Source organism: Gavialis gangeticus, unplaced genomic scaffold (genome assembly GCF_001723915.1).
Source record: "Gavialis gangeticus isolate Ggan-Ray unplaced genomic scaffold, GavGan_comp1, whole genome shotgun sequence".
Classification (NCBI taxonomy): Eukaryota; Metazoa; Chordata; order Crocodylia; family Gavialidae; genus Gavialis; species Gavialis gangeticus.
In genome coordinates, this window is record NW_017729034.1 from 17,943,529 (window position 1) to 17,956,810 (window position 13,282).

At 48.5% G+C, this 13,282-nt stretch overlaps 1 protein-coding gene across 1 annotated transcript in view; it reads left to right on the forward strand.

Moving 5' to 3' along the window:
* Positions 1–849: 849 nt before the first annotated feature.
* NOP2 (NOP2 nucleolar protein) overlaps positions 850–13,282 on the forward strand; it is a 13,350-nt gene continuing 917 nt past the window's right edge. Inside the window, exons 1-16 of the mRNA XM_019527206.1 lie at positions 850–922; positions 1,936–2,056; positions 2,174–2,219; positions 2,413–2,486; positions 6,587–6,855; positions 7,153–7,196; positions 7,360–7,499; positions 8,690–8,889; positions 9,057–9,146; positions 9,229–9,316; positions 9,404–9,544; positions 9,769–9,908; positions 10,163–10,252; positions 10,857–10,979; positions 11,078–11,175; positions 11,276–11,406. Coding sequence (XP_019382751.1) covers positions 1,951–2,056; positions 2,174–2,219; positions 2,413–2,486; positions 6,587–6,855; positions 7,153–7,196; positions 7,360–7,499; positions 8,690–8,889; positions 9,057–9,146; positions 9,229–9,316; positions 9,404–9,544; positions 9,769–9,908; positions 10,163–10,252; positions 10,857–10,979; positions 11,078–11,175; positions 11,276–11,406 — 1,780 coding nt within the window. The 5' untranslated portion in view covers positions 850–922; positions 1,936–1,950. The remainder of the gene's footprint in view (positions 923–1,935; positions 2,057–2,173; positions 2,220–2,412; positions 2,487–6,586; positions 6,856–7,152; positions 7,197–7,359; positions 7,500–8,689; positions 8,890–9,056; positions 9,147–9,228; positions 9,317–9,403; positions 9,545–9,768; positions 9,909–10,162; positions 10,253–10,856; positions 10,980–11,077; positions 11,176–11,275; positions 11,407–13,282) is intronic.

Below are 13,282 nucleotides of genomic sequence, written 5' to 3' on the forward strand. Positions count from 1 at the left end.
CTAAGCCTTTTAGGATCTTTTCCAGGGGTAGTGAGCCTGTGCTGTCTCTGTTCCTCTCGAAGCCATGAACGGGCCAGGTCCCAAATAAGCATCCAGTGTCTTCAGTCCTAACTGCAAGCAGGGTGCCCTTGTGTACCATCTTGCAGAGGCACTCCTACATGAAAAGTTAAGCAGTGCCCTTACCTTGTTACCAAGGCATGCCAATGCTGGTTGTGAGGGGAGGATGGAGAGAGAGCTGAAGCTTGCAGCTTTTAACTTTCTCTTATGTAGGCAGTGGCTCTTCCCAGTTGGTCTTGCTGGAGTGGTCTACTCTCATTAGCAGGGCCCCCGGCTTGTGAGGGCTCATCTCCTGCTGCCCTTGGGGTGGCAGCAGGCTGGGCTGGACTACAGCACTACTGTAGAGGCTCGGAAGCACCTTAGGTCCCCTCAAGCAGCTGCTGGCAGGAAGAGTGGGACTCCTGCCTCCCTTCCCCGTCCCTCACACTCCCTGCTCCCATCACGCCTTGGCAAGCGCCCCGCTAGGCGGCCCTGGGACGCTTTCAATTAACCCCGGGTGTCCCGGGACAGGTCCGCGGGTCGTGCCTCGAAGCCCGCGGCCTCAGTCACTTCCACGTGCTCGGCCTTCAGCCGGCGCCGCTGGCAGCGGCAGTGACATCAGCTCCGGGGCGGGGCGCGGGAGGTTACTCACCTGCAACTGGAGTCACTTAAACTGCTGTAGACGGGGCGGGAAGCTTCGCGTTTCTCTGCCCTGAATGGGCGCCGGGAGGAAGACTGGCCAATCAGAGAGGAGGAAGCCTGACCAATCAGAGGGGAAAGGAAGAAGGCAAGAGCTTAGCCAATCCGAGGGTGAGGGATTATCTGAGCGTTCTGAGTTTGCGCAGAGGAAGGGACGTAGCTTGGAGGCCTCCACGTGCGGTCGCTGGTGAGTGTGGGGCCTGGCTCGGCTGGTGGGGGGCGGCCGGCAGGAGGTTCGGAGCTTCGAGATCCCAGAGCGGGCTCCAGCCGCCCTGCCTTCATGGTACCCTGGCTCACGGCTTTACCCGCTTGGGAGTTGCTGTCCTATAGCAGGGGAGGGTGGCTATTGGGCTGGAGGTCCCTTAAAAAGTTTCTCCTGAGCTGTTGCGGGCCGCGGGTGCTGACACACACACTGTCTCTCTCTATGGAGACTGGCAAGCGGGGGGGCAAGGCAATCGGTCCCATGCAGCCCCAGGTTGGTGTGTTACACACACACTGTCCATGGATACTGGCCCAGGACCCCACAGGCAGGGTGCACTCAGCTGGGCAGATGGGATGGGGCCGTGGGTGTGCAGGGTGTGGTGTCCAGGAGCATGACTGGCTGGGTCCAGGGCCTGGGGCAGAACCAGAATCTGTTCCCTGTGATGGATGCTGGTTCTGTGGCAGGGACATGCAGGGAGACAGATTGCAACTGTCTCTCAGGCCCCTGCCCTCATCCTACTCCAGATTCTGCTCCCTGCCTGCAGCTGCATCACATCTTTCCTGGCCAAGTGCAGGACAGATGCAGGGACCCTACAGGGATCCTGAGCCAGTCTCCATGGAGACTCCACTCTGTACAGCACCCCTAGCAGTGGGTGTGGAGTGGAGTGGAGTGGAGTAGAGTGGAGTGGACTGGCCAGAGCAGGTGGGGAGAGTGAGCTGCCACCACAGGGGCTGCTAGGAAGCCCAGTCCAGCCACACACTCCGCAGCCCAGACTGACCCTATGCCTGAGCCAGGCAGTTCAGAGGGACCTGCCATTGGCTGGATAAACTCCTTTGGTGGGCTGGATCTTGCCTCCCTCTGTCCTAGAGCCAGGATAGAGGTGGGTAGAGTGTGTTATCCACAGAATGGCTGGAGACCTCGCAAGGAGGTTGAGAGCTGCCTAACACCTTGAGTACTTATGGGCATGTTACTTTACTTTCCTTTGCCTTATTCCACAGAGGAGCAGCAGCACAATGGGGCGCAAACTTGATCCAACACGGAAGGAGAAACGTGGCCCAGGACGCAAAGCCCGTAAACAAAAGGGGGCAGAAGTAGAGTTAGCCAAATTTCTCCCACTAGGTAAGCCCATCTGTTTTGACATCCCCGTCCACCCGTCTGAAGTGGAATGCAGACCTATTGTTTGGCCTTTTTCCATTACTAGATTCTTAATTTGTTTGTTGTTTTTTTTTTCTCTAGCAGATGACAACTTTAAGAAAAAATTATCCAGTCACGGGCGAAAGAGGTGAGTGCACAGGCCAGTAAGTCTCTTCCCCAGAAGAGACTAAAACCTTTGTGACTTCCAGGGTAGCGATCCAAGTCTGGAAGCCCCACGCCAGACTGAGATGAAGGGTCAGAGAAATGTGTTGGGAGCTCCGGTAGAAAGGAGTCTATCTGCTTAATTAATGTGGTCTTTTTTTTTTCTGCTGTTTCTTTAGAGCTGCAAAGAGACGAACAAGGCCAGGAAAACTCCAAACTGAGAAGGATCTGCTTCTGGTGAAGAAGGCAGGAGGTGAGAAGACATGATTTGGGATGAAGGGAGGAGTGATTAAATAACCTGGATCTTCTCCACAGAGGATTGGATGTGTTCTGACATCCTTGATTGTGATGTTTCTTGGGGTGTTTTATTGGGCATCTTCTGTCCTTCAATCCTCAGCTCTGAGGGGGAGAGCAGAGAGTCTAGTAGAGCTTGGGGATTGTACTTTCCTTGCTGAATTTTGTCAGGTATTCTGTCTGAGGTAGCTGGAAAAGCTTTGAAGGTGCACAGTGGGGTGCCAGACAACACTGTACACTATTCATGGATATATAGCCCTTGTGACTGGGGAAAATAAGGCAATTCACTTATGCCAAGCTACACCAGTCCAGTTTCTTCTTGGGCAAAGATGGCACAGGTTGAGGGATCACAGGAATTATGGGAAAGAGCATCACTGGCCCTTTCTCCCTTGCCGTTCCCTTTCCACCACCCTGCAAGAGAGTTAATTGGAGGTAGCAGAACAAAAATACAAGGAAACTTTTATTTCAGTTTTATTAAGTGTTTTTGCTTTTGTCTTTTAGCTGTTTATTAGCAGACAAGTCCGGTCAGTTTTTATATTAAAAAAGGATTCTGATGGAGGTAGCTTTGTCTCTGTCTTGGCTTTTGCTTGGTCTCACCTATGCACTCTCATCTCAGTAAACAAATGCAAAATAATGTATAAACAGTGCTTGTTAAGTACACTCGTGTCAGTACCATGGTATTGGCATCCCCAGAACTGACCAGCTTTTTGGGGGGGGGGCTTATAATGGTCAGTTTTCGAACAGCAATTAGAAGGTTTAAAAATGAGGAGAGATCAATGCTGTGAGGCTAATGAACCCCTGTTCTCAGTGCTTCTAAGAATAGCCCTTAAACAGTTGCTTCCCCTTTACTGTTTTCAGGCCAGTTAAAGTATGATTAGTTACAAAATAGACAGTGATTCTGAAAGATGCCATGTGATGCATGTATTTAACTGATCATGTATTTAACTGATATGCAGATAGCCAGTGTTTGTTACATGATCATTAGGCAATAATACTGCACTGGCAATGTGTTCTGCAATTAACATGTATTGTCCAGGTAAGCGCACAATTCAAGTCAAGTACATTGCTTAATAAGGTTTTCCTGTTTGGGGTTTTTTTAATTAAAAAAAAATCCATTCCCTTTATGGAGATGACATTTTAACCCTGTCTGTGCTATTATGGGCAGCTGCAATAGCTGGAATTTAAATGTACACTTTGTATTGTGTTGAGAAGTCTGTTATCGTGTCAACTTTGAATCAAATTTAATTTGATAGAATTAGCCCTTAAATTCATCTTGATTAGCCCTGGGTATTGTGAGCATGTTGCTTCAGAACTGGCTCTCTATACAACACAGCCTCAAATTGGCAATTTTTGGTGATTAATTTCATGGTGTTTAATGTCCAGTATCATTCAGCTGATACAAATGGAATAGGTTTTAGAAACTAGCTCTGCAGGTTGGAGAGGGAAATTCTTGCTAGATCCAAGAATCGGTTAATGAGGAGGATATAGAACTTGCATTTATGTTAGTGGGTCATGGTACCTAAATTGCAGAACCTTCTGGGTAGGCTACCAATAAGAGGCTTAGAAACAGGTCTACAGCCTGACCTCTTATTTGATTGCACCTTAAAACATGAGAACAAACATTTATCCCAAGGTCTATCTGGCTGAACCACAGCAGCACAACATAGATTGTCACCTATACTGCCTGGGGAGACTCAGGAGGAGGGTGGCACATAGATTGGCAGCAGGTCTTTTGGAATTCACAGAGTTCTCCAAATTTCCCTCCAGCCTGTGGAGAATTTCAGTCCCCAGTCTCTTCCCTGTCTCTCCTGCTAATTTTTCCTCTTATCATTGTCTTCTTACCTGTCTATCACTCTAGTTGCTAAGCAACCAGCTCTGTCTGCGTAACCTGGACCAGGTTGGGGTGGGGGGAGCTGTTTTCCTGTCTTGTTCTAAGCAGACCCCTTGTGGCCTGGTGGGGGGGGCAAGGCCAGTAGCCCCTTTCTCTTCACCAGGTAGTGATGATGCCATTGGTGACGTGTAGGGGTAGTGGTGATGCCATTGGTGACGTGTAGGGGGTCAATGCTGGGTGCACCCCCTATGAAAAGGTACTGCCGACACTGTCAGCGGTGCCTGCAAGCAGTCACTGCTCACCCACCTCCCCACCCCCTTGCTGCTGGCAGCGTCTGCAAATGGTTGCCACCCCCTGGTTGGTGCTTGCCACCCCCTCTCCCCCACCTCACCGCCACCACTGGGAGCTCCCCACTTAACACTGCCACCAGCATTGCCATGCCCCCCCCCCCCAGCTGCTGGGGCCACGCATTGTTCATAGATGATGCTTTTCCAATTGGTTGGCTAGCAGCCAACAACTGCTGCCCTTCATTGGGCCCCCAAAGGTGATGTCAAAATGTCTATATAAACTAAGACTGCCCAGGAGGTGGGGCAGAGCATCCATAATGAAGACATCCTGAAACATCTGCAGCACTCTCTCTCAAGATGCTGAAGTGAGTAGACTGCTGAAACGTATTTAGATATAGCTTGCTGTAAAGTGGATATGTGATCAAAGGCTGCCTAGCCACTGTTTGCCCTAAAGTTATTCTTTAATACTTCTATCCTCCAACTTTCCCCAAACCTCCCATCTGTAACCAATAAAGTTCTTCACTGTACCAAGGGTGGTGGATTTGTTGGGAGAATGCCTTTCTGCCCCTTGGTCCAGCAGACTAAGAAAACTACTTTTTGTGCTTCAGGCTAGAGGAAGCACCCCAAGCTTTTGCAGTGGGTCAAGTACCCTACAGGTCTATAAAGCCTGTGTACCTCAAGAGGCACATTGCCACTAACAGTCTGAGACTCTTGAGTGGTGGCAGTGTTACCCCCAGGCTTGTGGGTGTGCTCCAGGAAGGAGGTTGCCTGGATGTGAGGTGCCCCCAGGGAGGCACTCAGAGACTTGAAGGTGAACAGGTGCAGTGAGGTGGGTGGCTCAGCAGAGGAGCACCCCCTACTGACCCACCACACAGCCCATACCCAATATTTATAAATGGCTGGCTTTAATATTCTAATAAATGATCTCTGATTGGTTTTATTGAACTGTCTTAGTTTTGCTGAAACTTTCAGAACTGAACTAAATAAGAATTTTTGTGGACTTGGAAGGTGTCAGTTATTTGGGATTTATATCCTTGGGGAAGAGGGAGGGTTTCTTGTCTCCTTTTCTTCCCCATTGTGGAATGCTGTTTCTGTTTCTTTACGTTACTTTATCTCTGACGAGCTGTTTTATCTAAGCATTTTTAACAAAAATATATCTGTTATAGCAAAATAACTTCTAATACATTTGGTTACATCAATTGCTACTATTACGACTTCAAGATAAAGCTATGATATAGCATATATGGGTTACTTAAAGTACGTTGTGTTTCGTCTCCTTTATTTGATAACTAAGTTAATTGTCATGTTTGCAAAGCTTCACGCTGGTTACTCAGAAACAGGCTTTGGGCCTTCTGCTTAGCAGCACTTCTACAGCTTGGCCTGTGCCCCTTGAAAATGGTCAAGGCTGGCAACAGTGTCCATATTGTGCCAGGGACAGAACCAACAGGCACTGAAATGCAGTCTGACTCAGAGCTGGCAACAGTAGCAAATTTCACCATTTGCCATTGCAGGTGTTTGATTTGCCTTTGCTAGTAAAAACAGGGTGATTCAACCTTTTTTTGGTTTTTTGTTTTTGTTTTTAAAAAGCCTTCTCTATGAGGGGGGGGGAGAGAGAGATGAGAGGGCCATCACTGAGCTGCTTGTGAAAGACATTCTAATGTGACAGTGGAGGGATTGCAGCATGAGAATCATTCAGAAACACCTGAGAAGCATCAGCACAGATCAGTATAGCTGTAAAATAAATAAATGTTTTTAATTATTTTGTGTTTTCTGGGATGGAGCAGGGTCATCCCCATTTTACAGAGGAAACCAAATGACAGAGAAGTAGCTTGCCTGCACAGCTGCAGCTTGGAATTAGAATGCATTCCATCCCATTCTGTACTGAACGATACAATTGGTTTTGAACCTGTTTACTGATCATCAGTTGTCTTCTGCCCACAGCTGCTGAGCAGCCATCACCACAGAAGAGGAAAGACCCCACAGGATTAAAGGAAAAAGGTTTCCATCGCCACCACCAGCCTGGCTTCAGTGATAATAATTCAGGATGGCTGACTCCTGTGGCTAAGCATGCAAAATTTGAGGAGAAAGAAAAGGAGCATAAGGAGCTCAGTGACGGCGAGGGGGATGAGGACTCTTGGGAGAATGAGGAGGACAATGGAAGCAATGAGCTAGTAGATGATTATGGTGCCTCATCCTCTGAGGAAGAGGAGGTAGGAGCCTCTGACCTATGTGGCACAATGAGTAGATGGACTTTCCAAGTGGGGAGTGGTGTGGGATTTGTGCCCAATTGAGTTTCTATGGAGATGGAAGTGGTTGTGGGGCTTACAAAGGGTGAGACATCATCCCCTTGAGGGGGAAGCCTCAAGAGTAGAGAATGTTCCTGACAGTACTTTCTCCTGCCTTTACCTGCTGATCTGTGCACCCACCTGAATGGAGTGAGTGTTATGGGAATAGCAGGGACTGGGCCCATGGGTTCTCATTAATCTCCCCTCTCTCTCCATGTTCAGCTGTTGCCCATTGAACAAGCTGCCCGAAAGGACAAATCTGACAGGTGAGGATTCAAGCTGCTGGGAGCCGGTGGAGGGTCTCCTGGATTGTGGCAATAGGGGAGTTGGTGGTGGCCATCTATTCACACTACTTCACTAGGGCTGTGAGCTGTGGAGCTTCCTGAGTTTGCCTTGCTTTTGCATGTGAACACTTTCCCTTTTTTTCAGCGAGGATGACAGTGAAGATGAAGAGCAGGGAAGCAGACCAAGCTTGGGACAGAAAGAAGAGGAGGACATGGACCTGCAGCTCAATGTGGATATAGATGAGCAGTTCATGTTGCCCAGCAGTGAGGAGATTCAGAAAGAAAATATCCTTCCTTTTACTACGTTTGTGGCTTGTGAGCCACCTGCATCTAGCAAGAGCATACAATCTTAGACCTGCATGTTGTGAAGTATGGGTGTTATGCTCTTGGTTTAGTGTTCCTGAGAAACTACAGTAATGTACAACAGAAACCCAAAACACTTCTGCCTGGGTTGGGTCATGCTTCAGCTTAATGGAGCAGGAGTTATTTGTTGCACCATATATTAAAGTAGTTGTGTGTTAGACAGCTGAAACCCTCAGAATCCTAGTAGTGCAGGGTTGACAGGGGCCTCAAGTGGTCATTAGTTTAGCCACAACACTCTGCGCTAGCTTGGGATCAGTATATCTTGCTTTTCCCTGACAGGTGTTTGTCTTACTTGTCCTTAAAATCTACTGTGTAACTGCAGCAGTAGAGCAAAAAACTTTTTAAATCTCAAAGCAACCCTCAGAGCATACCAGCTCTTTGTTTTCACTGTTTTGACTACAGAACAGTAATAGAGGAATTCTTCTGTGGTAAGGAACTCGGAAAGATCAAAACCAGGGCAGAAGGTTTTTAACACTTATGAAATCCTATTTCAAATCTCTGCTTTTATTTTATGAATCACGTTTGCAAACCTAACAGAGAGAACATGGCATGGCACTCCAGCAACCTTAAAAGGATCTCAAGGCATCCTGGGGTGCTTTGGCACCATGGTTGAGAATCACTTGTCTACAGCATCCCCAGGCAGCTTATTCCAGTGCGGTGTCACCTTTGTAGTTCCCAGACTTTAGTAATCAAACTGAATCATGCTGACTTTGCTGCTCCCTCCCCCTCCCCTAGGCCACTGTCAAGTAGACATAGAGAACAATGAATTGCTGTCCTCCGTAATCTTTGACATATTGGATGACTATCATCATGAGGGTGGGTGGGTGTGTCTGTCCATCAATTTTTTTTCTTTTAGACTAAATAAACCCATCTTCTTAATCCTTTCCTTATAAGTCATGGTTTCTCAATCTCTTACTATTCCCATTGTTCTCATTGGGATTCTGTCCAGCTGGCCTGCATCTTCATGGAAGTGTGAGACCCAGAGCTTGATGGAGATGCCCCAGCTGAGGCTTCCTCAGTGCAGGTGCTCTGGTGCATGGCAGGAGTTGAGCAGTAAAGCTCATTTGCAACCAGTGCTCAGGCCTTTGCTCTTATTCCTTGACTCTTCTCACCTGTTGAGCCACCTGATCTGCATGTCATTCATCAACGCATCAAGGACAACATGGAAGTGCTGAAGGACTTCCGGAACAAGCGGGAAGAGGGGCGTGCACGGCAAGAATACCTTGTGCTCCTTCACCGGGACCTTGTTGCTTACTACTCCTACAGTGACTTTTTGCTTGAGAAGTTAATGGAGATCTTTCCCCTCCCTGAGGTATTGTGCTTTTCCCCTGCCCCTGCCTTGCTAGACCTGGTTATGGGTCTGGATTTGTCCAGCCTTCCTCCACAGTGACCAGTATTCACCCATTTGCCTCCCCTCTTCCCTGGGTATGGGGGTGCCTTTGTTGCTTTCTCAGTCATTCTCTTCCTTCCCTTGCCCAGCTGGTCAACTTCTTGGAAGCCAATGAGGTTCCTCGCCCCATGACCATTCGGACCAACACCCTAAAGACACGGCGACGGGACCTGGCACAGGTAAGTGAAGCTCTGTGGCTCTTCAACCCCTGCCCTCTCCTCATTGTGAAACTGAGGTCTCACTGTTGTTCTTGTCCATCAGGCTTTGATCAATCGTGGAGTGAATCTTGACCCCCTGGGGAAGTGGTCGAAAACTGGGCTTGTTATCTACGACTCCTCTGTGCCCATTGGTGAGAAACTTTCCCTTCTGTCCCAGGGCTGAGCCAGTGGACTAGGAGCTCCTCAGTTTCTCATGGCTCTATTATTGTGCCCCCTAGGTGCCACCCCGGAGTACTTGGCTGGACACTATATGCTGCAGGGAGCTTCTAGCCTCCTCCCCATCATGGCTTTGGCTCCTCAGGAGAATGAGCGCATTCTGGACATGTGCTGTGCCCCTGGAGGCAAGACCAGCTACATAGGTACCGGATTGGAGAGGGGTTGCTGGGTATGGGTATGGGGACCAGGGTGGTGAAGCTCAGAAGGAAGGTGGGGGGGGGCCCTTTTGGGACTTCTTGCAGGGAAGGGTATTGGGGAGGCAGGCAAGGATGTTGTGGGGGGAAGGGGGCAAGGAATTCTGGTCCATGGCAATGGAGGGTGTTACAGATGGTCTGGGTCCTGATATGACACCTCTGCCCTCTGGCAGCTCAGCTGATGAAGAACACGGGTGTGATCTTGGCCAATGACAGCAGTGCTGAGCGACTGCGCAGTGTGGTGGGGAACCTGCACCGCCTAGGTGTCACCAACACTGTTGTGAGCAACTGTGACGGGCGCCAGTTCCCCAAGGTAGGATGAAGGCACAGCAAACTCCTGCGCATCTTGTCAGTTGCAAGGCTCCTGTGGATTCTGCTTGGCTGGGCCATGTCCTACCACACGTGTTGACTACAGTCTGTATGGGGCCAAGCTGTAAGAAAGACGTACACGTGGGCTGGGGGACCAGGCAGCATGGAATGGCTCTGCCTGTCTTGTCTGGGTGCCATATTGCTCTAGCTCAGCTTCACATGGATGGGGCTTCTCAGAATGTCTAATTCTGTGCTTAGGTGCTGGGAGGGTTTGATCGAGTCTTGCTTGATGCCCCCTGCAGTGGCACAGGTGTGATCTCAAAGGACCCTGCTGTCAAAACCAATAAGGTGAGTAACCTTCCCTGCTCTTTGCTGAAGGGTCCTCTTTAGCTGTGCTACTGCCTCATGCCACCAAACTTGTGGCTCCCCATTGGTGCTGGTAGCTAAAATCAGCAGCAGGTGGTGGCAAGGGTAAGGGGCACAGAGCGGGGAGGGCTGGGATGATTTAGTTCACTTATGTGGCTACAGACTCGGGCAGATGTAGGTTAGATTGTAAGCCCTGCTGTGCACACTAATAGCAGCAGCTGCTCCCCCCACCTTCTTACATAGACTAAAGTGCATGTTTGCTCATATCTTGAGAGAGACTTTTGCCCACTGGCTCACTGAAGGGAGTGGTTCTGGATTGTTTTGCCCCTACATCAAGATGCTTGGAACAGAGAAAAATAAATCTGAGGAATGAGTCCCTCCTTTTGCCTTCCCACCATGTACATGCGTGTGTCCCTTTCCTTCCTCTCCCCTTGTTGGATCAGGGGAGGGGATAGAGCCTGAGAAACTAATCCAGGTCCCATTGCTTCCCCCCCATGTGCTTCTCACTCTTTTATCATGGGTCCATTTGGAGCAGAGTGGGGTGAGCTCTGCATCTTTCACATTCTAACCCATCTGTCTCGCTCAGGATGAGAAGGATATCTTGCGCTGTGCTCACCTGCAGAAAGAGTTGATCCTCAGTGCTATTGATTCAGTCAATGCTGCCTCGGAGACGGGGGGCTACATTGTGTACTGCACCTGCTCCATCATGGTAAGTGCCCTTGGGGCTCCAGGTGACTGGCCCCAACACTAAGGGAGCACTTAAGAATTGGTCAGTCAGTCTCAAACTTCAATGTCGGTCTCTGGCAGGTAGAAGAGAATGAGTGGGTAGTGGATTACGCCCTGAAGAAACGCAATGTTCGTCTGGTACCCACGGGCTTGGACTTTGGCCAGGAAGGATTTAGCAGGTGTGTGACGTGTCAGGCCTCTGATACGGCAGCTCACACTCTCCTCACTAGGGAGGAAATTTTCATATTTTCTTCTTTATCTTCCCCCTCTCTACCCCAGATTCAAGGACCGTCGCTTCCACCCATCCCTCAAATCTACACGGCGTTTCTACCCCCACACCCACAACATGGATGGGTTCTTCATTGCCAAGCTCAAGAAGTTCTCCAATGCCATCCCCAAAGTGCAGAAAGGTAACTGAATTACAGAGCTCTGCCCTGCTCACTTACAGAACTGGCTGGGATGGGAGTAGCAGAGAGATCCCAACAAAACAATGCTGATGCTAGCTGCAGTATATCCTGCCATCTTAATGGAATCATGGAAAAATTGGGCTGAAAGAGCTATCAGGAAGCCATCTAGTCCAGCCTCTGTTTAAGGCAGGGTCATCCCTGACTAAATTATCCCAGCCAATTGTCTATCTGAATTGCACTTACATTTCCAATAACAAAAATTCCACTCCCCTTCCAGGCAGTCTTTCCCAGTGTGTTCCTACTTTGAATTGGAGAATCCATAATTTTCAACTGCTTGTTGTTTCAGCCCATTACTTTTGATCTGGTCGCTGATGGACACAGCAAACAATCAATTACTATCCTCTTCTATAATAACCCTTTTTGTATGCAAAGATTTATCAAATTGCTTCTCAGTCTTCTCTTCTTCTGATTTAAATAACTCTAGTTCTTCCAACCATTTCTTGTAAATCATGGTTCCCAGGTGTCTCATCACTTTGGTGGTTTCTTGCTGAACTGTTTCTAATTTGTCTTAATCTTTCTTGAAGTGTGGTGCCCAGAACTGGCAGGTGAGGCCTCATATGCTAATAATTGGAAGGATCAGCAGAAGTGTTTTAAGGAAGTAACGGAAGTGATGCATCCCAGTATGCTGTTAACTTTTTGATCTAAGAGTGTAACATTCAGCTTGTCCACCACAAACCAATTTTTAAGTGCAGAACTTCATCCTATTAATTCAGACCTATTTCCAGTTTATCAGGGTTTTTTGGAATCCTAATCCTGTTTTACTTGGTCTCAGCTACAGATTTACTACTAAGTGTGCATTCAGTTCTGTTCTCCAAGTCATTTAATGAAAATGAGCAGTACCAGACCCAGGACAGAGCCCTGTGGATACTTCTCAATGCTTCCTCTCAGTTAGACATTGACATACTTGTCTTGGAGCGTAATCATCCAATCAGTTTTGAGCTCATCTTGCCATAGTTTAGTGTTGGAAGCCTTGCCTGAGTGAAATTTTGGATGGGGTTGAACAGTGGTTATGATGCAAAGTCTGTCACCTTAGCATATAGTGGAATTTGGTTAGTTCAGCATGGCTTGGACCTTGCACAGACATTCATTTTCTCTTGGGAGAGTTGCTGGTCTCCTAAGAGAAACCATGAGTGTTATACTATGTTCAGGCTTTTTCTCCCAGAGTAAAAATGTCTGCTCCAGGGGAAACAACCTGGAAATAACCAGGGTTAAATCGCTCCCAGGGGAGAGTCTCCTGAGAGACCAAAAGTCTGTACATGCTGTGGCTTCTCTCAGAAGTTCTCTAGCAAACCCACTCCCAGCCGGTCCCAGAGAGGCAGTGTGTTGCTCCCTGTCCTCTGGTGCTCCAGCAGGGGCACCCCACATTGTACTGCAGGGAAACAGGCTGACCAGGGGCAGCCTTGGTCAGCCAATCAGGGCTGCTCTATGCCCTCCTGCTATCTGTTGCCATGCAGACTAAGGAAGTCTGCAGAGCACATTGAGATGTGTGCACAGGGTCCCCCCTTCCATGTCTGCATAGTGTCAGCACTGCATGCTCTCCAGTCTTCAGGGCCTCAGCATTCAAATGTCTGTACAAGTGGATCTGGGTAAGGGGAGTTTCTCTACTAGGAGAACAAACCTGGTAGAATTGTTCCAGATAATTAGAATGTATGTACACCTTTCTCTTGAATGGATGTGTTTCTTTTGACAGCCAGGTTTGCTGTTCCTTTATTACCTTGTTATCCTTTAAGTGCTTAGAAATAGGTTCTCTGGCAGGCTTCAGTGTTTTTCTAGGTATCAAAGTTAGGGAATTGGAGTAGCCAGTCTAAGTCTTCCTTCT